Raw genomic sequence first — 24,235 nt, forward strand, 5'->3', positions numbered from 1 at the left:
AGTTAGAGGAATGTAAAGTACTGGTGAGAACGCCACAAGTATAGAAAGAGCAGGGGAGCCGGGCGCGGTGGCTCACACCTGTAATCCTAGCTACTCAGGAGTCTGAGATCTGAGAATCTCTGTTCAAAGCCAGCCCGGGCAGGAAAAGACCGTGAGACTCCTATCTCTAATAAACCACTAGAAAACTGGAAGTGGCGCTGTGGCTCAAGTGGCAGAGCACTTGCCTTGAGCTGGATCAGCACCCAGGCTCAGAGTTCAAGCCCCATGACTGACAAAAGAAAAAAAAAAAAAAAGAGCAGGGGAAAAGAAAGTACTAAACAGGGTCAAGAGACAAAGGGCACAAAAGGCTATGACCATTAGACACCACCAGATCATCATAATGAGGGGCTACCTTGCCACAATATACCATCCTTCCTTGGCGTATAACTCTGGATCCACAGTCAGGCCACAGGGCATAGAAAGACCTCTATCATGCTGGTATGATTATAGGGCAAAGGAACCCTCATTGGCCTGGGCAAAATGGAGAGTGAGGCAAGGCATGTGTTATGGCTTTAAGAATTTTCCAAGTTTATGTTTATTGGATTTGACCCATGGGCAAGCATACAGCAAGCCCTTCAACAAGTAGAAAAAACAGTATCTTCCTTCAATTGAGGCCATGAGAATCCACCATTCCAAGCCCTCCCACTCTACCAGTAGTCCACGGCCTAAGGTCAGGATCCGCTATTCTTTGAACAGTCTGATGATTCACAGAGTTGAAGAGCAGGAATTTTGAAGTTCTGTCTGTTCAGATTCCGTAACAAAAACAAAGCAGGGCAGAAGGTGGACAGCAAAGATGTCAGCAGTCCTGCATCTTGCTAGGTCTTTATAGCAGTGTCTCTGGATTTGTAGGCCACTCCTCGACTTTTTAGCTCCCGTACAATTCCTGTAACAGGAAAAGAAACAGTTCCATAAGTTTCTGAAGGATAAGCAAAGCCCTCATCTGCACCTTGAAGGACTTTAAGAATATTGGAATAAGCCAGAGACCGGTGGCTCACACCTGTAATCCTAGCTAAGGATCACAGTTTGAAGCCAGGCAGGCAAGTCTGTGAGAGTCTTATCTCCAATTAACTACTGAAAAGCTGGAAGCTGAGTTTCTTTGGCTCAAGGCTAGCACTCTACCACCTGAGCCATAGAAACTGAGGCCCAGAGTTCAAGCCCCAGGTCTAGCATAAAAAAAAAAAAGCTGGAAGTAGCTGTTTGGTTCAAGTGATAGGGTACCACCCTATCTCTGAGTTCAAACCCCAGTACTCCACCCTCAGTGAAGTTGTAGAGCCAGAATTCCTGGGCCAAGTTATTTATAATCTCTGTGTAGCTCAGTTCCCTCAGCTGTAAAATATAGAACCTCATGAGAGTTGTGAGGAATGGTGTTAACTCACATAAAACAGTAGCTCACTAGAGCTTGATACAATAGAAATTATGATTTTATTACCTTGGGGCAGGCGACCAGTAACTGACACAGCATATACACCAGGCTTAAAGTTACCTAAGAAACAAAAGAAGGGAGATTGCAGCAGGAGTGAGTTAAGGCTAAAGACCAAATGGAGGCTCTAGGCTAAAATGAAAGAATTGCTGTTAACCCTGAGTGAAAAGCCATCACTTCTTTTGGTGACAGGACGATGCTTCCTTATCTGTCCTTCAGTCTCATCTTTCCCACACGAAAGCCACATTTACTGCTGTAGGCCAGGAAAAGGAAAAAGGGAAACACTTACTAACTCGCTGCCACTTGGAGACCCAGCTGTCCTCTGGACTCATCATTGCAATGATTCTAGGGAGGGAAAATAAACAGAGGGTGGGCATGAGACTCCTCTGCTGGAAAGGAAGGAAGCTGCTCATCAAACCAAAGCACTCTGGGAGAGGAATCCTAAGAGAAAGCCAGGCCTTGAGTCTCCACTGGAAAATAGGCCTAATGCTGGGAAGGGGATGACTCAGAAGTAGTGAATAAAGAGTCTTCATTGTATGTTGTTATTCCTGCTAGTAAAAAGCCAGATAACATCCCTAAAAGACTATTTCACTAGGATCAAAATCACTCTTAGTCTACAGATTTCCCAGATGAAACAGCTTAAAAGTGGATGGCCAATGGCTTATGCCTGTAGTTTTAGTTCTAGCTACTCAGAAGGCTGAGATCTAAGGATTGTGGTTCCAAGCCAGTCCAGGTAGGAAAGTCTATGAGACCTTTTTTTTTGGGGGGGGGTTAGTTGTGGGGCTTGAACTCTGGGCCTAGGTACTGTCCCTCAGCTCTTCAGCTCAAGGCCAGCACTCTACCATTCGGGCTATAGTGCCACTTCCAGGTTTTTCTACTTATGTGGTGCTGAGAAATTGAACCCAGGGCCTCATGCATGCAAGGCCAGTTCTCTACCACTGAGCCACCTTCCCAGCCCACTTCTGGTTTTCTAGTGCTTAATTAGAGATGAAGAGGACTTTCCTGCCCGGGCTGACTTTGAACCACGATCCTCAGATCTCAGCCTCCTGAGTAGCTAGGATCACAGGTGTGAGCCACCAGCGCTTGGCTTTGTCAGACTCATTGTCAATTAATCACCAGAAAACTAGAAGTGGAGTTGCAACTCAAGTGGTAAAGCATTAGCCTTGAGCAAAAGAGCTTAAGGACAGTGCCTAGGCCAGCCCTGAGTTCAAAGTTCAAGCCACATGACTGACTCTCCTCCCCACCCCCAAAAAAAGAAAATGCTGAAATCATAGAGTGTTTAATACAGAGAATAACACAGAATAGGCATTTACTCTTCTCATTATCCTAACAGACCCTCCCAGGTAGGCTTTATTCCACAGCTAGGGGAATAATAGAAAGGCTATTCAAGGCCTAAAAGCTTGCTACTTGAGTAAGATGAATCAGCATCAGATGCTAGCAAAAATTACAAAGGTAATTTTCTTATTCATCCACTTAATTAAATGCTTACTGCTTTCTATATCAGGTCTGTTTTAGGAGCTGACATTTGCTGGTATTTCCCACATCTATACCTTGTTCTCTGGGCAACTATTCTGGAGATTCTCAGATCTCCCTTCCCAACAAAATCCTAGGTTTTTACCATGTGCTTTATTTGGAACTGAGCTCCCCTCCTGAAGTGACAAGTAAGGTAAAAATAAGGGAGAATACAAATGTCTTCTCCTTTGCCCTTCTCAATCTATTCTTTTAGCCTCACAGTTTGGTTCACAATCAATCTGTCTGTCTGTCTAGATATATACACATATATATTTTTTGGTTGGTCGTGGAGCCAAAACTCTGGGCCTGGGCGCTGTCCCTCAGCTCTTCAGCTCAAGGCTAGTGCTCTACTTGAGCCACAGAGCCACTTCTGGCTTTTTCTGCTTAGTGGTGCTGAGGAATCGAACCCAGGGCCTCATGCGTGCAAGGCAAGCACTCTTACCACTGAGCTACCTTCCCAGCCACTCACAATCTATTCTTTTAGCCTCACAGTTTGTTTCCCAAAGGATTTAATCCCAACAGATTTCTCCAGAACATAAATAATTCACTCCATTCCATGCCTTTGTTACAGTCACTCTCTTTATTTGGATTGTTCTTTTATTTCGGTCATGGGGCTTGAACTCTGGGCCTGGATGCTGTCCCTGAGCTTTTGTGCTCAAGACTAGCCCAATACCAATTTGAGCCACAGTTCAACTTCTGGCTTTTTGGTGGTTGAGGACTCTTATGGACTTTCCTGCCTGAGACTGACTTAAAGTGTGATCCTCAGATCTCAGCCTCCTGAGTAGCTAGATTACAGGTGTGAGCTACTTATGCCCAGCTGGAATGCTCTATTTCTGGAATGTAAGTTCTATGTCATCTCAACTTTCTTAAGAGATCCTAGTGCTTTAAGAAGAAAGAATATAGCCAGGCGCTGGTGGCTCACACCTGTAATCCTAGCTACTCAGGAGGCTGAGATCTGAGGATCGCGATTCAAAGCCAGCTCGGGCAGGAAAGTCCGTGAGACTCTTATCTCCAATTAACTATCAGAAAACCAAGAGTGGCGCTGTGGCTTAAGTGTTAGAGGGATCGCCTTGAGCTGAAGAGCTGAGGGACAGCGCCCAGGCCCAGAGTTCAAACCCCACGACTGACAAAAAAAAAAAAAAAAAAGAAGAAGAAGAAAGAATATGCTGGGTGCAGGTGGCTCATGCCTGTAATCTTAGCTACTTGAGAAGCTGAGATTTGATCACATTTCAAAGCCAGCCCAGCAGGAAAGTCCAAGAGACTCTGATCTCTAATTAACCAACAAAAAGCCAAAAGTGGAGCTGTGGCTCAAGAGTTAAGAGTGACACCCTTGAGAAAAAAGCTTAGGGATGGCACTGGCCCTGAGTTCAATCCCCAAGGACCAGTACAAAAATAAGAAGAGGAAAGGATGCTACCTCCTCTACTTCTGGCCCAGATCATCTATCCCAAATCTGATCTGCGAGCACTTAATCTGCCTACTATTAAAAAACCTAATATGGCCGGGCGCTGGTGGCTCACGCCTGTAATCCTAGCTACTCAGGAGGCTGAGATCTGAGGATCTCGGTTCAAAGCCAGCCCGGGCAGGAGAGACCGTGAGACTCCTATCTCCAATAAACCACCAGAAAACCGGAAGTGGCACTGTAGCTCAAGTGGTAGAGCGCTCGCCTTGAGCTGAAGAGCTGAGGGACAGCGTCCAAGCCCAGAGTTCAAGCCCCATGACCGACAAAAAAAAAAAAAAAAAAAACCTAATATGCTCTAGTACATGTAATTCCTTCAACTCAACAAGAACAAAAAAAATTAGGGCAAAAATGAATATACACTGAGCTCACAAAATAACTAACATCAGTGCTTAGGCTCAAGTGGTTAAGAGCACTCCCTAGTTTAAACCCCAGCACTGCAAAAAAATGCAAAGAGCTGGGCACAGGTGGCTCCCGCCTGTAATCCTAGCTGCTCAGGAGGCTGAGATCTGAGGATTACGGTTCAAAGCCAGCCCAGGCACAAAAGTCTGTCTCTTATCTCCAATAAACCACTCAGAAAACCGGAAGTGGCACTGTGGCTCAAGTAGTAGAGCACCAGCCTTGAGCTGAAGAGCTGAGGGACAGTGCCCAGGCCCAGAGTTCTAGCCCCACAACCACCCCCCGCCCAAAAAAAAAGCAAAGATATGTGACATTGGGCTTGGGGCACAACTCAGTAAAACCATGGGTTCAATCCCAGCATGACAAAAATATTTTAAACCATTTTTTTTTAAAGTCAGGTACCAACAATTTACACCTGTAATCCTAGCTACTCAGGAGGCTGAGATCTGAGGCTCACCAGCTCACCATTTGAAGCCACCCTGGGTATGAAAATCCATGGGACTTTTCTCCAATTAACCAGGAAGTGGAGCTGTGGCACAAGTGGTAGCAAACCAGCCTTGAGCTTTAGCCCCAGCATAGACATAAAAAAAAATTTTTTTAGCTTTCTTTTTTATCATGTTAAATCTTTGAAGTTAAAGAACATTATCAATTTAAAGCACTTTTCAAGTTTCAACAGCTTCAAGCTGTTGTCTACTGAACTGAATGGACAGGACTAGACCATCACAAAATAACTTCTGAAACAACGGGGATTATGGCCTTAAATTAAATGCCTGGTACACGTTTAGTTCCTGGGGATGGGGTGAAGGTGGGGCAAACTGACACTGATGAATGAATGAAAAGGGCTTACCCATCAAAGGAAGAGCTGGTGCAGTCATATACCATTTCTCTGTTACCCTTCATTTGTAGATATGCATCACAATTATCACATCCATCGTATTCAAACTGGTCTATAGTCTGGGAAGAAAATTAAAGAAGAAAAAGGATAAGGAGAGATGAGAAAGCTTCTTAACACCGGGGTCCAATCAGCTTCTTGGTTATCTAAGTGATAATTTCATCAAGGCCTCACCCACTGCTCCCAAAGTTCCATTCCTGAAATCTCCCCTCTCTTATTCCTACTTTTCTTTCGGGACTCGAACTTGGTATCCGAGGCTTGTTTTTGCTCACTGGCTAGCGCTCTACGCCCTAAGCCGCGCCTCCAACCCCTGACCTCTTCTTTTCTCTAGTGTCCTCAGGGTCAGGCAGATTCCCATTGCTTTTGACTCTAGTCTTTCGGTGCCAGAGCCAGACCCGTGTTCATTGCTGAGGCTCTACAGGCAGAGGACGCTCGGCAGTGCTACTCGCGTTGCTGCGCATTAAACAAAGGCTTGCTAGCTCCCCACTTCCCTGCTAGTTCCCAGGGTCCTAGTCCTTTATTGCTATTTTTTTTTTCTGCTGATCTTGGGGCTTGAACTCAGGGCCTGCGCGCTGTCCTAGAGCTTCTTTTGCTCAAGGCTGGGGCTCTACCACTCGAGCCACAGTTTCATTTCTGGCTTCTTTTCTTTTTTTTTATGATTAACTGGAGGTCAGAGTCTTACGGACTCTGAAGCCCGGGGTGGCTTCGGAACGCGATCGTCAGATCCAAGACTACTAACTAGCTTGGATTTCAGGCCTGAGCCACCGGCGCCAGGCTACGGTCCTCTAGGATCTCTCCCCTGGCCCCAGCCCAGCTCTACCCGGTCTCCTCCACCGTTCCTCTCCCCATCGCCCCTCCGGCCAGATCCCCGGGCACCTTGACCAGCGAACACAGCAGACACGCCCGCAGATGCCGCAGATCCTTCGGCACCGTCTCCAAGGCCATCTTCGGGGAAAGGGAGAGAACCAGCTGGAGGCCCAGTCACACCGCCGGAAGTAAACAGCCAATTACCCAGAATGCCTGACGTGGCTGGTGTCTCGCACTTCCGCTTCCGGTTCAGAGCTGCGCCTGTCCCCCATCCCCCCCTCCACTCACCCCCCACCCCACCCCCACCCCCCCTGCCTGAGGAAATGGTTTCTCCCGCCGGCCGTGTGGGCGGGGCCGGCCTGCAGCCACCTGGCTGGCGGGCCGGCGAGCGGGCGCCACCTGGGCCCGCGCGGGCGAGGCAGAGACAGCCTTTGGGTCCTTGAGGGCGGGTCGGCGCGGCGCGGCGCGCTCTGCGCCTGCGCGGGAGGCCGGGCGCCCTGGCCGGTGGCGGGAGCCGCGGTCCTGCTCCGCGCCATTTGATGTAGACCGTTGCGCACGGATCGCTCTCCGCTTAGCATTTCCCCCTGCGAGGCTAGATTTTTCTTTCGATTTAGGTGAATCTGTGCCTTTGTGTGTGTGTGTTTTCTTTCTTCCTCCATGGCACCCTATAGAAAGCTCTCTTTCAAAACTGGGCACCCGACCACCAGCACCCTTACCAAATAAGTCTGCAATAGAGGCTGTGCAGTGCGGAGGTAGCACAGTCCCCCGCTGATCCGGGGAATTGCAGTGCGGGAAATCTGGGCTCATGGGCAGAACAGTCATGTGTGTTGATCTGAACTGGAGCTCTGGGATAGGAAGCTTCAGTCCCTGTTCTGTCTAGTCTGTCTCCTCTTGATGGAAATGCTTTCTTCAAGGCAGGCCTGCTTCGGGTTGGTTATCTCTTGCTATGTTCAGATGACATCTGTGACTGGGATTTGGAGTTTGTTTTTTTTTTTCTCTTTTGGTCCGTCGTTTTTTTTAGATCGGTGGTGGGGCTTGAGCTCTGGGCCTGGGCGCTGTCGCTCAGCTCTTCAGCTCAAGGCCAGCGCTCTACCACCTGAGCCACAGCGCCACTTCCGGTTTTCTGGTGGTTAATTGGAGACAAGAGTCTCATGGACTTTGCTGCTCGAGGCTGGCTTTGAACTGCGATCCTCAGATCTCAGCCTCCTGAGTAGCTAGGATTACAGGCTTGAGCCACCGGCATTAGGTAATTTGGATTTTTTGATCACTCAACTTTCCACTTTGGAGCACATTGGTGGTATCTTTTTTTTTTTGTTTTTTTGTTTTTTTTTGTCGGTTGTGGGGCTTGAACTCTGGGCCTGGGCGCCGTCCCTCAGCTCTTCAGCTCAAGGCGAGCGCTCTACCACTTGAGCTACAGTGCCACTTCCGGTTTTCTGGTGGTTTATTGGAGATAGGAGTCTCGCGGTCTTTCCTGCCCGGGCTGGCTTTGAACCGCGATTCTCAGATCTCAGCCTCCAGAGTAGCTAGGATTACAGGGGTGAGCCACCAGCGCCCGGCTGGTGGTATCTTTTTTTGTTGGCTGTGGGGCTTGAACACAGAGCATGTGTACTGTTCCTAAGCTTCTTTTGCTCAATCACTTGAGTATGTCACTTCCAGCTTTTTTTTGTTTATGTGGTACTGAGGAATCGAACCCATGGCTTCATGCATGTAAAGCAAGCACTCTATCACTAAGCCACATTCCCAGCCCCACTTCCAGTTTTATGGTGGTTTACTGTAGATAAGAGTCTCATGGACTTTCATGCCTGGGCTGGCTTCCAACCACAATCATCAGATCTCAGCCTTCTGAGTAGCTAGGATCACAGGCATGAACCACTAGTACCTGGTTATTGTGTGCTATGTTATGTAGCTCCAACATCTCTGTGAAGGAGGCTCATTTTGGGATGGAAAAAAATTGAACATTTGGGTTGGGAAGTTGGCTCAGTGGTAGAGTGCTTGCCTCACATGCATGAGGCTCTGGGTTCAATTCCTCAGCACCACATAAGCAAAAAAAAAAAAAAAAGCCGTAAGTGGTGCTGTGGCTCAAGTAGTAGGGGGCTACCCTTGAGCTGAAGAGCTGAGGGACAGCGTTTAGGCCAGAGTTCAAGACCCACATTCTAAATTAAAGTGAGAACAATAGGAGAATCTAGGCAAACTCTGTCTTCTGATCTCACTAAGTCATGCTTTTAAGGGCTTAAAACCCAGTGTTTTGTGGCTCCTGAACTCTGGGCCTGAGCGCTGTTTCTCAGCTCTTCAGCTCAAGGCTAGCACTCTACCACTTAAGCCACAGCGCCACTTCCGGTTTCCTGGTGGTTTATTGGAGATATGAGTTTTACAGCTTTTCTTGCCCAGACTGGCTTGGAACTGTGATCCTCAGATCTCAGCCTCCTGAGTAGCTAGGATTACAGGTGTGAGCCACCAGCACCCAGCTAAAACCCAGTATTTTTTTATTTTTATTTTTGTTGGTCATGGGGCTTGAACTCGGCCTGGGCACTATCTCTGAGCTCTTGCTCAAGACTAGGCACTCTACCACTTGAGTCACAGTGCTACTTTGGTTTTCTGTTGGTTAATTGGAGATAACAGTCTCATGGACTTTTCTGCCTGGGATGGCTTTGAACTGTGATCCTCAGCTCTCTGTTTCCTGAATAGCTAGGATTATAGGCTTGAGCTACTGGCACCAGGCTAAAACCCAGTTTTTTGTTTTTTGTTTTTTTTTGGGTCCGGTCGTGGGGCCTGAACTCTGGGCCTGGGCACTGTCCCTCAGCTCTTCAGCTCAAGGCTAGCACTCTACCACTTGAGCCACAGCGCCACTTCCGGCTTTTTTTTTTATGTGGTGCTGAGGAATCGAACCCAGGGCCTCGAGCATGCAAGGCAAGTGCTCTACCACTGAGCCACCTTCCCAGCCCTAAAACCCAGTTTTATCACCAAAACTATACTCCATCCTTTTTGTAAATCAAAGACTCCTAATATAAAAAAATTATTTCTGCAGGGTGCCAGTGTCCTGAGTGAGTTATGACAAAACAAACCACAAGATAACACCATATTTATGGATAAATATATTAGCAAATAAATACATTTCTCAACATAGTGCCTGATTCAAGCATCTTTCTGTCTGGTTCAGATATAAATACCCATGTGGGTGCCTAGGTGCTAGTCTCCCCACTAACTTTGAGGGAAGAAGGTTCTCAAGTAGAGGCCCATGCCCACCTTGCCCCTCACATTCACATTCCAGGCAAAGATAATGCCTGAGGGGCTAGCAGTGGTCAGGATGCCCTGGAGTGAAGGGCTTAAAGAGGCCCCTCATATGGTACACACTTGGTACAAGCTGCCCAGGCCAACTTCCTGTTCCAAATCCCCTGCGTGTACACATCTACTGGGTTCCTGGTTTGTATGGCTTATACTAGGAAGCTGGGCCTGTGGGTCCTGCAAATCTAACGAGCCACACTTCGCTGTCTCTCATCCCTGCTCTGAGGGAGAATAAACCTTTGTTGTCCTTGCTCAGCTATAATTTTACCTTTGCCATTTTCATTCCATCCTTTTTTATCCCCCTAATGAAATCCAGCAGAAATGATCTTTATGCTTCCTTTGGGATTTTAGGACAGCAGTTCATCAAGGAAGAGTTATTCCCACCCTCCTTTTTCTCTAGCTTAGAGGAACTGGGACTGCTGGAGTGACAAGCGTTCAGATCAGAGGCTTCATCCTAGATTTGTCAAGATTCCGGTCCCCACTTCAGGGACAGAACTGCCCATCTTGGCTTTCCAGAGTTTCCTTTCTAACTTACTTTCACAAGCTGCCAAGAACAAGAACAAGAAGGGGAAACCATTCTCCTTCATGCGCCAGGACAGGCAGGCATTACCTGGAGAAGGTGCAGAGGATCTCCACTTCATCTCTTAAAGGGGTCAACCTTTGCAACAGGCTGGTCCTTGTACAAAAAAGGAAAATAGAGCCTGAATGGAGTTACTCCTGATATCAGCAGCCTTCGCAGGGCAAAGCTGAGGCTAGTATGTGCAGCTCACCCAAGGAAGATAGTGAGACGGGTCATGTATTCAGCTGAACCCATTGGCTGGAATGAGTATGAGGCAAACCAGGAAGTCCTGCCTAGAGGTTGGGGGGTAGGAGCAGCACCTGTGTAAAACCTAGCTACCCACCTAACTTCCTACCCTTGGAAAAAAAACTCAGCCTTCAGGAATCCTGCTCACAAATGCACACAGGCAAAAGCTGGTTGTGTGGATAGGCACAGACTTGCTGCACAGCAGGTGTGTTCTGCAGACAAGGTCTGGAGCAGTGAGCAGGAAACAGCACTTCCCACCACCCACCATTGCCATTCCTCTTCCAATGATTCCAGGAAGTATGGCAAAAAGAGGGTGTTTGCTGAGGTCCTTTCTTCTCCCAGGAACAAGACTCTGTGCCAGGTAGGGCCCTGAGTCATCTGAAACACACTCTGAGTTGGCTGGAACATCTCACACAGCCTGTTCACACAGCTCCTCGAGCTCCTCCTCCGAGCCTGCACGGGGAGAAATAGGAGGAAAGAGATCATTGAAGGTCAAGGGAAGTTCCTGATTCTCCCACCTGTGAAGAGGGTGGTGAGGAGGGGACTATGAAGAGGGAGGCGCAGGGAATGTGTCTGGAAAGATGATCAGATTGAAAACTGAGAGAAGGGCTCTGCTAGGAAACAGGGGAGAGAAAAAAAAGCGAGACAAATATATGCAGTTTTAAGTGTGTTCCCAGTACTTACTATTCACTCATTCACCCAATAAATATTTATTAGTGATTCAATGTGAATGTGGCCTGCTCCCATATGCCAACTAAGTGACCCAGAAGAGTAAGCAGGAACCTAACAACTTTGTGGGAGAGAACGCATGAATGCAAATGGCTATTATGAGAATGGGATGGGACTAGGGGCATAAGAGAAATATCCAGGAAGGGGAGAGACCATGTCCAAGTGCAGGAATCAGGAAAGACTTCCTAGAAATGAAGACACAGGGATTGGCATTACAGGACTAGATAAAAATTGGATTTATAGGAAAAGAAAAGGCACTGTGATATTCTGGGCTGCAGGAACTATAAGAGCTATCAGCCAAGCTGCACACTGGTGACTCATCCTTGTACTCCTAGCTACTCAGGAGGCTGAGATCTGAGGATCTCGGTTCAAAGCCAGCCCAGGCAGGAAAGTCTGTGAGACTCTTATCTCCAATAAACCACCAGAAAACTGGAAGTGGTGCTGTGGCTCAAAGTGGAAGAGCACTAATCTTGAGCAGAAAAGCTCAGGGATAGTAAGTGCCTGGGGATCAAGCTCCACAACTGACCAAAAAAAAAAAAAAAGATGTTTACCTAGTTTGGCGAAAAACCCCAAACAGCAACAACAAACAGAGGGCAGAGGGAGAGAAAAGAAGAGTAAAAAGTTATGTTGAGAAGGAGGACTTTATAGCTGGTGCTGGAGTTTTCCTTATTACAAGCAGAACATTTGATGAAGTCTACACAGTTCATTGTAAGGTACCTGTACCTGGTAGCATGGCGGGCAGGGGAGTGCCTAGCTCAACAGGACAAAACAGTAGCTATGCAATCCCCACTCTCACCCCCTTCATGGCCCTGGAAGAGGACAGGGAAGGGCTAGGAGGCTCCTGCACTGATTTTCAGGCTGCATCTGAGACACAGGCAGAGGCCATTGGTAGTGGATTGAGAATATGATAAAGCTAACAGAGACTGGCATCTGATAGATGTAAGTGGTCAGGAAAAGGGAGGTATTGAAGCTAGTTCTGAGTTTGGGAGCAAAGAAAGCTGGTCGTCTGGGACTGGCTATCCTGAAAATACACATGATGGTCCAAGGGGAAATCATCAGACACATGTCAAGCTTCCATTACAGTGATCTGTGGAAATCGTTATATACTATTTGCATGGACCCTGGATCTCTAGGCTGGCAAACTCATTGTCCTCAAAGTTTAGAACCTAGCATATAGGAAGCACACAATCACAGGGGGAAAAAATAGGGAAGAAATGAATGCATAAAAATGTAAAGTAAATTAAAAAGAAAATGAATGACAAGTCTCAGGTCCTACTTGTATGATTCCTAGCTTTATATTTCAAGACCTTTGTGTTCTCGTTTGAGGTTGAAATAGTGTTTCTAGTGATGGTTGCAGACCAAGAGCTGAATCCTGCACATGTTCACATACTGGGAAAAGGCAAAGAACAGTGAGAAAAAGAGGGCACTGGAAGAAGACAAGTATTTGGGCAAATAAACTTTGGATTAAAGCTGAGAAGTTACATTGTCACCATTGGTTATAATACAGAGATACACTGAGCCCTAGGAAATTTTGTTGATTTGTTTTGTGTGTGCGCGCCAGTTCTAGGGCTTGAACTCTGGTGCCTGGATGCTGTCTCTAAGTTTCTTTTGCTCAAGGCTAGTGCCCTATCACTTGAGCCACAGCTCCACTTCTGTGTTTTTGTTTTTGTTTTGGTAGTTTTAGCAGACATAAAAGTCTCACAGGGGCTGGGAAGGTGGCTCAGTGGTAAAGCGCTTGCCTTGCATACATGAGGCCCTGGGTTCGATTCCTCTGCACCACATAAGCAAAAAGAAAAAAGCTGGGGCTGGGAAGGTGGCTCAGTGGTAGAGCGCTTGCCTTGCATGCATGAGGCCCTGGGTTCGATTCCTTAGCACCACATAAGCAAAAAGAAAAAAGCCGGAAGTGGCACTGTGGCTCAAGTGGTAGAGCGCTAGCCTTGAGCTGAAGAGCTGGGGGACAGCGCCCAGGCCCAGAGTTCAGGCCCCACGACTGGACCCCCCCAAAAAAAAAAAGAAAGAAAAAAGCCGGAAGTGGCGCTGTGGCTCAAGTGGTAGAGCGCTAGCCTTGAGCTGAAGAACTGAGGGACAGCGCCCAAGCCCAGAGTTCAGGTCCCACGACTGGACCCAAAAAATAAATAAATAAAAAATAAATAAAAGTCTCACAGACTTTCCTGCCCAGGCTGGCTTTGAACCACAATCCTTAGATCTCAGTCTCCTGAGTAGCTAGGATGTAGTGTGAGCCACCAGTAACTAGCTTTTGGTTGTTATATAAAGGGTCCTTCGAAGGGTCATCCTGCTTTTTCTTTTACTAAAATCTAAGGATCCATAGGGACGCTCAGAATGACCTGTTATTCTGTAATCTAGGCCTAGTCTGGTAGTTGTCTCTATTTAATTTTTTTTTGAGGTATGGGAATTTGAACTCTGGGCTTCATACTTGCTAGGCTGGAGCAATACTGCTAATTCATGCCTCCAACAATAGGTTTTTATTTAATATCTTCATTTCTCCAATAAGATAATGCTCTCCCCAAGAAGCACCTCTTAGCCTTCTTTTTATTTAGGGGTAATGTTGAACTGGGAAAACTGTTGCAGTGGCCAGTATTGAAGCATTAGGTTTTAGCTGTTGTCCCAAATGACTCCAAGTTCTTTTTTTGGGGGGGGTCCGGTGGTGGGGCCTGAACTCTGGGCCTGGGTGCTGTCCCTCAGCTCTTCAGCTCAAGGCTAGCGCTCTACCACTTGAGCCACAGCTCCACTTCCAGCTTTTTTCTTTTTGCTTATGTGGTGCTGAGGAATCGAACCCAGGGCCTCATGCATGCAAGGCAAGCGCTCTACCACTGAGCCACCTTCCCAGCCCATCCAAGTTCTTTCTGATGCTTTAGACACAAGCAGGACCTCTCCTGGAACCTCTTTATGATCTGGCAACTAAAGGAGTAGCGCCTGGCAGAGTCTGGGCACACCAGCTCACACTGTTTGCTATGTTAGTTATTCAGTATTTTCTTTTTCTTTTTTGGTGCCCATCCTAGGGCTTGAACTTGGGGCCTGCGCACTGTTACTGAGCTTCTTTTGCTCAAAGCTAGCACTCTACCACTTGAACTACAATGCCACTTCTGGCTATTTCTGAGTAGTTCATTGGCGATAAGAGTCTCACAGAGCTGGGTGCTGGTGACTCACACCTGTGGAGATCTGAGGATCACAGTTCAAAGCCAGCCCAGGCAGGAAAGTCCATGAGACTTTTATCTCCTATAAACCACTCAGAAGTGGCGCAGTGGCTCAAGTGGTAGAGCGCTCGCCTTGAGCTGAAGAGCTCAGGGACAGTGCCCAGGCCCAGAGTTCAAGCCCCATGACCAAAAAAAAAAAAAAAACAGTCTAAGCAAATTCTTTTCCTGCCCAGGCTGGCTTCAAACAGTGATCCTCAGATCTCAGCCTCCTGGGTATCTAGGATTACAGGCACAAACCACCAATGCCTGACTGTTATTCAGTATTTCAAATGCCACCTCTGTTGTATACTTCTCAGCCATCACCAAACCTTGTTGGTTGACTTCACCTGCCTTGAAATATCCAACTCAAGTATCTTTTCCCCACCACATCCACTCCCCCTGAAAACTCACCAGGTTGGGCTGGTAGCACCTGGCAGTGTGGGTAAGGGCACGGCCTGCCCTCGGGAGTACCAAAACTCCATTCAGAAGGCCCTTCCCCTGGCCTTTCTGGTCCTAGGGGCCGGCGTGAAGTCAGACATAACCACACTGGCTGTGAGCTTGGGTAGCCGGAGTCTGGGGCTTCTGATAGCAGCTTCCTATCCATGCCTGGAGGTCTGAAGATTAGTGGGTGGGCTTCTGGGGGCCAAGGGTATGCCAAGCTGGGGCTGTAAGGTGGGGAGATCTGACAAACTGGGTGCATAGTCAAATCCTGGGGCCGAGAGGCTGGCCTGGGCTCTGAGGGACCCCCTTGCCGTTTCCTCTGTGGATGTCGTGCGGGGAGGCTAGATTTCTGCAAGTTGCAAAGGGTGCTGGGTTGCAGGTTGCCAGGTCTGCCAGGTTCGGTGGCTTCGGTGGCTCCAGCGGCTCCAGGGGCTGGCTCTGTAAGGGCTCTGAGCCGTGGCAGGTTGGGGAGCTGGCTTGATGGGGTTGCTAGGTCGGGTCTGCTGATTCGTTGATCAGACAAAGGTGGCTCAGGCTGTGTCTGTGTCCGAGAAACAGGCCTAGACTGGGGGACCCCAGTTTCTGGTCCAGGCTTCCTGCCATGCCACTGGAACCTCTTTTTGTAGTGGTGATGCCGGTGCCGGTGATAGTGGATATGGCTGGAAACCTGAGTTTCTCCTGTGGGCACCACTGAGTCCAGAGAACGGGGTCTAGAGGCCACAGTTGGGTGCCTCCCCTTGCCTGGCAGATCCCCTTCATGGCCACAGTATACCAAGGGGTCAAAGTCGCTGCTCAGGGAGCTGCGGAAGGTGGAGCTGCTGCCATGGATGCCCTGTAGGCTGATGTCCGTGCAGTTGACCACTGAGTCACTGGAGGAACCATGGCAGGGCCCGGAGCTGGAGTCACTGGCTGGCCCATCAGCCAGGTAGCCACTGCGTTCTGTGCAGTAGCTCTCTCCAGACCCACTGCTGTCATGAGGCCTGGCCCTGCGCAGGGGCACGGGGCAGGCTGTGGGGTGCTGAGAAGGGCACTGCAGTCGGCTCAGGCCCCAGCCCTGTGCATAAGGGTGCTGGGTCACTGCCAGATGCGGCTGCTCGCAGGGAGCCTGGACATGCGGAGCCCTGGAGAGGCGTTGATGTCGAGCGCCCATGCTTGGTTCCTGGGATGGTAAGAAGGGTCTAGGTCGTGGGGGCCTGGCCGCTGAATTCCGGGGAGGGCCCAACAGGTAGGCAGGAGGGAGGTGGTAGTAAGCATGGCCCGGATGCTGGCGAATGAGATGGAGTCTCCTGCCTGGTTCCTGATAAGATTGAGATGGTCCCAAGGCCTGGGAGAATGAATCTCCCTCTGCGTAAAAAGAATGAAGAGCACAAGCATTTGATTCCATCACATAGAGAGAATGCCTTCAGAAAAATGTGGCTGTAGCTGAATCTGCATATAGCCTGAGCTCAGAGTTTGGGGGTGGGGTGGGGTAAGGTGGGTACCAAGGCCAACCCTAACTTGTCCATGCTTAGGACAGCCTTGCTACCCCCAGGCAATTTGTCTACCTGGCAAGTGCCACTAAAAGTACAAATAAAGATTTCGTTTTGTTTTGTTTTTGATGTACTGTGGTTTGATCTCAAGGCCTCATACTTGAAAGGCAGGTGCTCTGCCACTTGAGCCCCCTTTTAGGGTTGGTTATTTTCTAGAGGGAATCTTGCTTTTTTATGCTCTGGCAAGCCTAAAAAGGGATTTTTCCATTTGTCTTTTTTTCTGTCACTAGGATGACAGGCATATGCCACCTTGCCCAGCCTTTGGGCTTCCCCTGTCATTTGGGAGGGCAGGGGTACACCATAACGCTCCAGCCATTGGTTGAGATGGAGTCTCTAAACCTTTTTCTGCTTGTGAGCCGTCTTCTTGCCTATCTCTATTTCCCAAGTAGCTAGGATCACAAGTCTGAGCCACTGCTCAACAAAGGCAACACAGATCTCTTACGGTGTGAATATTCTTTCCCCGAAGATAAAGTGTTCTTGAGTAGTGCAGATGAAATCACTATGGTGGTAGCTCCTTTTCAGCTTCCCCACAGGAAGAGGCCATGTTTTAGACCCGTCTGCCTGCACACAGGGGAGGCCTCAGCTCATTTCCTACCTATGATGTTGAACATGCAGAGGGGACAGGTCCGATGCTGATGTAGCCAGGGGTCCACACAGGTACGATGGAACTCATGGAGGCAGGAAATGACCCGTAGTTCCTGGAGAAAACAAAGGGGTCCAAAACAATGATTTCAGGAACAGGATCATCCCTTAGACTCCCTTTGGTCTTTTCTTTTTGCATCCACCTACTTGTAAAAGACCTCACATGAGAATAGCCAAAGTCTGGATTTTGGTATGAAGTAGATTTGAATTTTGCCATTTAGCTGCATGACTTTGGACCTGGATTTTTTTTTTTTTTTTGTATGTGGTACTGGGATTTGAACTCAAGGCCTTGAGCTCGCTAGGCACGCAAGCTACTACTTGAACCATGTTTCCAGCTCTTTTTGCTCTGATTCTTTTTTATTTTTTATTGGTAGTATTAAGGAGTTATATGTTAATTGAAGATAAGAGTCTCACGGACTTTCCTGTCCAGGTTGGCTTTGAACCATGACCCTCAGATCTTAGCCTTCTGAGTAGCTAGGATTATAGGCGTAAGCCACTGGCACCTGGCTGCTCTGATTATTATTATTATTATTTTTGTTGTTGTTGTTGGTCGTGGGGCCTGAACTCTGGGCCTGGGCACTGTCCCTGAACTCTTCAGCTCAAGGCTAGCGCTCTACCACTTGAGTCATTGGAGATGAGAGTCTCACAGACTTTTCCTGCTGGGCTGGCTTTTAACCGTAATTTTCAGATCTCAGCCTCCTGAGTAGCTAGGATTACAGGTGTGAACCACTATTGCCAGGCTCTGATTACTTTTGAAATGGGATTTTTTTCTTTTTTTTTTTGTCGGTGGTGGGGCTTGAACTCTGGGCCTAAACACTGTCCCTCAGCTCTTCAGCTCAAGGTTCTACCACTTGAGCTACAGCACCACTTCTGGTTTTCTAGTGGTTTATTGGAGATAGGAGTCTCACGGTCTTTCCTGCCCGGGCTGGCTTTGAACTGTGATCCTCAGATCTCAGCCTCCTGAGTAGCTGGGATTGTAGACATGAACCACTAGCACCTGGTTGGAAAATTTCTTAATGGGCAGTTTTCTGTTGTAAACTAATCTACCCTTATCCTGATTGTCCTGAGACTAAAATGAGCTAAAGAATCTGAAATACTGTGGCCTGGCACATAGTTCCATCTCAACAAATCTACTCTTATACCTGGAAGGCCAGAAAAGTGACCAAGCCTCAGGGAGATGCTCTGCCTCTGCCCCACACAGGACACAAAGGACAGATATAGCCAGCCCTAGATAGCCACCCTCAAACCGGCTTCCATCTCCCTCCCTAGCCTGTTTATGGAAGTAAGCCACAAAGCCTGCCTTACCTGCCCCTCAGAGAATTCCTCCAGGCAGATGGCACACATGGGGGCGGAGCTGCAGCTACTGACTGAATCAGTCTGCTCAGCCCGAGCCCGCCTGCAGCTGGCCCGGTACCTCCTGGTGGCCAGCTGGCTGATGGCCCAGGCCGTGCGCTGCTGAAGAGGGTCCTGGGAAGAAGAGTGCAATTCAGAATGGTGCAAGGACTCCTCATCCCTCATCTCTCACTTCTGGGCCCAAGCTAGGACTCAATTCCCAGTCGCCAAGTTACATCACATGGACATGTGTAGCTGTGAACACCGCCCCCCCTCACATCACCCCCCCCCCGCCCCGAAACTGAACTTCTGACCCCAGTAACTACTTCCTTTGCTCCTAAATGACAATTTTATTCTTCTAATTGCTCAGGCCAAAAATCTTGGTGCATCTTCTCTGTTATATCCCTCAGTCAATGTATTAGTAAACTTATTGTCTTTGCCTTCAAAATATACCAAGTAACTACTGATCACATTCACTGCTGCCTAACCCAAATGACCATTACCAAGCTCCTGGATTCCTAGAATAGCCTCTGAGCTGGTTACGCGTGTTGCAGCCTTGCCTTCCTGTGGTTTCTTTGTCATGGCAGTGGTGATAGTGATCACTTGAAGCTTAAGTGAGATCATGACACCCCTTCTACTCAAAATCCTCCACTGGCTCCCATTTCACCCCGCATAAAAACCAAGTCCTGGGCTGGGAAGGTGGCTCAGTGGTAGAGTGCTTGCCTTGGCATGCATGAGGCCCTGGGTTCGATTCCTCAGCACCACATAAGCAGAAAAAAGCCGGAAGTGGTGCTATGGCTCAAGTGGTAGAGCGTTAGCCTTGAGCTGAAGAGCTGAGGGACAGCGCCCAGGCCCAGAGTTCAGGCCCCACGACAACCAAAAAAAAAAAAAAAAAAACCAAGTCCTGACAACAGCCTGCACAATACAGTACAATGGGGCTCCATGAATCCTCACATGAACCTCCTATTCTGCCCTGTCACTCTAGCCCAGCCACACAGTCTCATACTATTTACAGGACATGCCAGATACCCTTCACCTCAAGGGTTTGTACTTTTTTGGGGGTTGTTGTTGGTTGTGGGGTTTGAACACTAGGCCTGGGCGCTGTCCCCTGCGCTCTTCAGCTCAAAGCCAGTGCTCTGTCACTTGACCCACAGCGCCACTTCCGGTTTTCTGATGGCTAATTGGAGATAAAAGTCTCATGGGCTTTCCTGCCCAGGCTGGCTTTGAACCGTGATCCTCAGATCTCAACCTCTTGAGTAGTTGAAATTATATATGTGAACTACTGGCACCTGGCTGGATTTGCTTTTCAAAATTAACCCTATCTCCCTTACATTTCCTCTCTTCTTTGCTACTTTATTCTGTAGCAAGCACATACTACCACCAACAAAAATTACATATTTACTTTTTATTTTGTTTATTGTCCATTTGTTACACAAGAGAACACTAAAATGGAAACTCTTGATGGTAGGGGACTTTTTTTTCTTCTTTTTGACTTCTGCTTATTATGCTATTCCCAGCACCCACACACAGAACCTGACTTGTTCAGCATGTATATTGAATGAATGAATGAGCAATGTGGAGATCAACACATATAGCAGCTGGAGGGTTTCAAATGTAGACGGTTTCACCTTGCCTTCCTCGCTTTCTCCTTCTTCCCCCCCCATATCCACACCCATGCCCACCTCTGCCAGGGAGCGCCCACTCCTTACCGGCCTGCTATGGTGAGGGCGGCACCTGATCCGGAGCACTGAAGCCAGGATGATCACAAAGATGGTGCCCACCACTGTCAGGAGTATCCACACATCATAATCTGGCTGGAAGGGTGCAGATGAGAGGGACAGGGTCATACTTCTGGAAGGAATTAGGCCAATTTGGGAGGAAATACAAGAGCAAAGAGACAGAAGGCGGAGAGTTCCTTTGAGTCTTCCGTGTGGGAAATGATGAGGTGAGGCTGATCGCAGAAGTGGAACAAGGAGGTTTCTCCTTGCCTAGTGGCCCTCACTGGAGAGCATTCTCCAGATGAGGCTGTGAGAAATACTATCTAGAAACCCATTCATTTAGGGAAAAGGATCCTGAGGTTGTCCTAGGGCTTGAACTTAGGGCCTGGGAGCTGTCCCTGGGCTTCTTTCGTTGAAAGCTATTGCTCTACCACTTGAGCCACAGCTGCACTTCAGGCTTTTTAGTAGTTTATTGGAGATAAAAGTCACACGGACTTTTCTGTCTGGGCTGGCTTCAGACAGTGATCCTCAAATTTTAGTCTCCTGAGTAGCTAGGATTACAGGCATGAACTACTGACACCCAAATGTTTTTCTGTTTCTTTTTCTTCTTTTGGTGCTAGAACTGGGGATTGAAGTCAGGACCAAGACACTGTCTCTTTAGCATTTTCATTCAAGGCTGGTACTCTACCCACTGAGCCATAGCTCCATTTCTAGCTTGTTAGCACTTGTGGGGTTGGCTTTGAGCTGTGATCTTCAGATCTCAGCCTCCTGAGTGATTACAGGTATGAGCCACTAGCATTTGCTTTAGCGGGTTTCTGTTGGTCTCAGGAGGCTGAGGACTTTCAGTGGAAGTTGCTACAAAACAAAGTAGAGGCTGGTGCAAGACGGGGAGTGGGAGGGGGGCGGGAGGGAGGAATGTTTACCCAGGCAGGAGGCTCCTTCAGTTCAATCCTCACATGGGCCTTGCGGTTCTTGTACACGAACTCCATCAGCTTCTCAGCATCATTACCCCAGATCAGCACCACTGGCCAGGTCAGCCCCAGGGGCTGCTGCAGCTGCAGAGGAGAAAGTGCCACCACGTGCCTTTGTGATTGCTCTGTCCCCCGGGAACTTTGCCTTCTACCATCCAACCCCCATCCTAGATGTCCCTGGGTACCTGCTCAGCAGCAGCTCGATCCTCAGTGATGTCAAAGAGGACAGCACTGGCTCCTCGCTCACCCGCCATCCGGGCCTGCAGAGACAAGCAACAGACTTGGCTGGAGTCACATCAGGATAAGGTCTGCCTATGGCCGGCGCTTAACCCCTCATTGGCACATCCCTTCCGAGATTTTGCACACACTGCAGCTCCCCACACCCACAAATAGATGTGCAAAGAGCCAGACACCCTGGCCTGCCCTGTCTCAGAGTTCATCTAGAACCACCGCCTTCAAAGGACAACGTGCAGTCTTTCCTTCTGTGACTGAACCACCCCTCCAGGCTTTACTTTGATCCAGGCAGGTGGTATTTCTGGCTTTTTAGGGCTAAACATAAATAGGACACAGGTCAAGTGGCCTGAGCCCTAGAGCAGCGTGCGATCAGTACCCAATGGGTGGAGAACACAGGAAGAGAGGAGAGCAGAGGGAAGAACTCCTGAACAGAGCCCATCCTTACCTGACAAGAAGGGCTCACTGGAGGTCCCCCTGTGGGTCACCCTCCATGGCAAAGCTGCAGGCAGTCTGCCTGTCACTCTAGCCCCCAGTGTTTCCTTCCTTCCTTTCTTCCTTTCTTCCTTCCTTCCTTCCTTCCTTCCTTCCTTCTTTCTTTTCTTTTTTTTTCTTCCTTTCCAGTCCTGGGGCTTGAACCAGGGCCTGGGCACTGTCCCTGAGCTTCTTTTGCTCAAGGCTAGCACTCTACCACATGAGCCACAGCACCACTTCTGTCTTTTTCTGTTTTTGTGGTACTGAGGCATCGAACCCAGGGCTTCATGCATACTAGGCAATCACTCTACCACTAAACTACATTCCCATCATGCTCCCAGTATTCTTTGGCTCCAATTCAAAGAGGAGTCCAGTACCTTAGTCCCCATCCTCTCCTTTATGGTGAATCAAGAAGGGAGGGACTCAAGTTGTGTTCCCACAAGGATACAGGGTGCGCATGGACATGGTCATATTCACCAATGACTCTGAGAACAGGCTTGGGGTGGCAGAATGCAGTGAGTCAGATAGCAGTGGAGGAATTAAGAAGAAGCTGAGAAGCTCTGGAATCTCAGAGACCCACGTGTGGGGCCAGGGGAAGGGAGATAAGAGTTAAGGGTGGGGTGGAGACACAACGGCAACCAACGGACAGGCACAGGCGCTGCAAGTAACAGCTGCCCAGGAGCACCGCAAAGGGTCAGGTGTAACGGCATCAGGCGGTGACTTTCCTCCGCGGGCCCATGCTAGCAGCGTTTTTTTCCAAAGGCAGTGAAGGAGTTAACCTGTCTGCAAAGTCCTGGTGGCAGCTGAGGAGCCAGAGCTGGGACTTACTCATACTCTCAGCTCTTTGATCTCTGTCTACCTTCTCCAGGAGAGCCTGTCAGGGCAGGTCTCCTGCCATGCCAGGCTCTGGAGCAGCTCCTTGTTCACTCCGCCCCCCACCCCCTGCTTCTCAGGCAGTGGCAGGGGCCAAGAGGCCCCTCAGGACCGGCTGCCTGCAGCAGTGGGGAGGGGCAATGAAATACATACATGGAGTCCAATTGTGTCAAGGAGGAAAACTTCCCTCTTCCTTTTCCTAGAAGCTGGGTTGGCCATCTACAGGCACCAGCATGTAGGCCAGTCTCTGCTAATGATCTCCCACCCTGAAGTCTTGGGGGGAATTCATAGACTCCAGAATGCATCGCTGGAGATACTGTGAAGTCACATCTTCTATCTTCCTCCTGCCTATCGTCTCCTAGAAAGTCTACTCTATCTAGGCTCTTCCAAGCAGGAAGAAGTTTCTAGAGCCGTCTAAGTAAGGGGATGGGAACAGGGAAAGGAACCCCTAATAGGAGAACCCTACTTGTGATCTCACATCCTAGGGGCTTGACAGGAAGTAGGGAGATTCCTGGGGCCTCTGTTTTTCCATCCTTAGACCCAGCATGGCCTTGGAAGACGCAACACGAGGGAGGGCAAAAGACTCACTTCTTTGGAGCTTTTCTCAACTTCTCCACCCCTCTGTCTTTGAAGAATTGAGTTGGGAACAGTAGAAAGCAATTACTGTGACGTTCAAACACCCTAGCCCATTACGGTCCATAATTACAAAGTTATAAAAGTGATCAAAGAGCCCAGAGACTTGGCCAACAGGAGAAAACAATCAGGACTTTCAGGCAGTGAGTCTCTGTGTCCAGAGTTCTAGGAATAAGAAAACAAGATTTGAGAATAGAAGGCAATTTAATCTGGGGCCCTTGGGGACTCCTGTCCATTTGCAACTAAGAGAACAGGAGACAGATAGAAAAAAAAGGGGGGGCAGCTTCTTTGGGGAGTGAAACCTGGAAAACAGCGAGAGGAAGGACAGGCCCTGAGAACTGTAAGACTGGACTGTCAAAAGCCAACTCAAACTAGGCCCTGGTGGCTCACACCTATAATCCTAGCTACTCAGGAGGTTGAGATCTGAGGATTGAGGTTCAAAACCAGCCCAGGCAGGAAAGTCCATGAGACTCTTCTCTCCAATTAACCACCAGAAAACCAGAAGTGGCGCTGTGGCTCAAAATGGTAGAGCACTAGCCTTGAGTAAAAGACCCCAGGGACAGCACCCAGAGTTCAAGCCCCATGACTTGGGATGTTTCAGACTTCTCTTGCCCCTGGGGCAGCAAGCAAGGTTGCCACAGCCTCTGACACTCAGAGCTATTACAACAATCAGGAAAGTGAGCTAAAATCCAGCCTCTTGCTCCATTGGTCAGCTTTTGTAATTCCTTGGTCCTTAGATTATCTTTTCCAGACTACAGTGGCAGTCTCTGTACATACGCAGCTCAACTTAAATGAGTGAGAAAGCACCTACCATTCACAGGGCACCAAGCCAGGGAAGGCCAGACCCTTCAGAAC

General features: G+C 48.6%; 2 protein-coding genes across 3 annotated transcripts in view; both read right to left on the reverse strand.

Annotated features, from left to right (window-relative positions):
- Positions 1–543: 543 nt before the first annotated feature.
- On the reverse strand, positions 544–6,730 carry Supt4h1 (SPT4 homolog, DSIF elongation factor subunit). Its single transcript, XM_070027001.1, has 5 exons — positions 6,596–6,730; positions 5,675–5,781; positions 1,749–1,804; positions 1,469–1,522; positions 544–922 (listed from the first exon to the last, which is right to left on the reverse strand). Exons 1-5 carry the CDS (start codon positions 6,662–6,664, stop codon positions 855–857), a joined length of 354 nt encoding a protein of 117 aa, XP_069883102.1. The 5' UTR covers positions 6,665–6,730; the 3' UTR covers positions 544–854.
- A 2,899-nt stretch (positions 6,731–9,629) lies between these two features.
- Positions 9,630–24,235, reverse strand: part of Rnf43 (ring finger protein 43) — a 78,737-nt gene continuing 64,131 nt past the window's right edge. For both annotated transcript variants that reach the window (XM_070027003.1, XM_070027002.1), the window contains exons 4-10: positions 21,355–21,429; positions 21,122–21,253; positions 20,190–20,294; positions 18,454–18,615; positions 17,102–17,204; positions 14,948–16,321; positions 9,630–11,066 (exon numbers count right to left, since the gene is read on the reverse strand). In XM_070027003.1, the coding sequence (XP_069883104.1) occupies positions 11,023–11,066; positions 14,948–16,321; positions 17,102–17,204; positions 18,454–18,615; positions 20,190–20,294; positions 21,122–21,253; positions 21,355–21,429 (1,995 nt within the window). In that variant the 3' untranslated portion in view covers positions 9,630–11,022. The remainder of the gene's footprint in view (positions 11,067–14,947; positions 16,322–17,101; positions 17,205–18,453; positions 18,616–20,189; positions 20,295–21,121; positions 21,254–21,354; positions 21,430–24,235) is intronic.

Source organism: Dipodomys merriami, unplaced genomic scaffold (genome assembly GCF_024711535.1).
Source record: "Dipodomys merriami isolate MVZ:Mamm:240054 unplaced genomic scaffold, mDipMer1.0.p SCAF_19, whole genome shotgun sequence".
NCBI classification, from domain to species: domain Eukaryota; kingdom Metazoa; phylum Chordata; class Mammalia; order Rodentia; family Heteromyidae; genus Dipodomys; species Dipodomys merriami.

Excerpts from the sequence above, each read along its gene's own strand:
- Supt4h1 (XM_070027001.1), bottom strand. The coding sequence starts at position 6,664 with ATGGCCTTGGAGACGGTGCCGAAGGATCTGCGGCATCTGCGGGCGTGT. Across the intron at positions 1,523-1,748 it reads CTCCAAGTGGCAGCGAGTTA|GTAACTTTAAGCCTGGTGTA; the intron begins GTAAGTGTTTCC and ends TTTGTTTCTTAG. Across the intron at positions 923-1,468 it reads TACTGGTCGCCTGCCCCAAG|GAATTGTACGGGAGCTAAAA; the intron begins GTAATAAAATCA and ends TTCCTGTTACAG.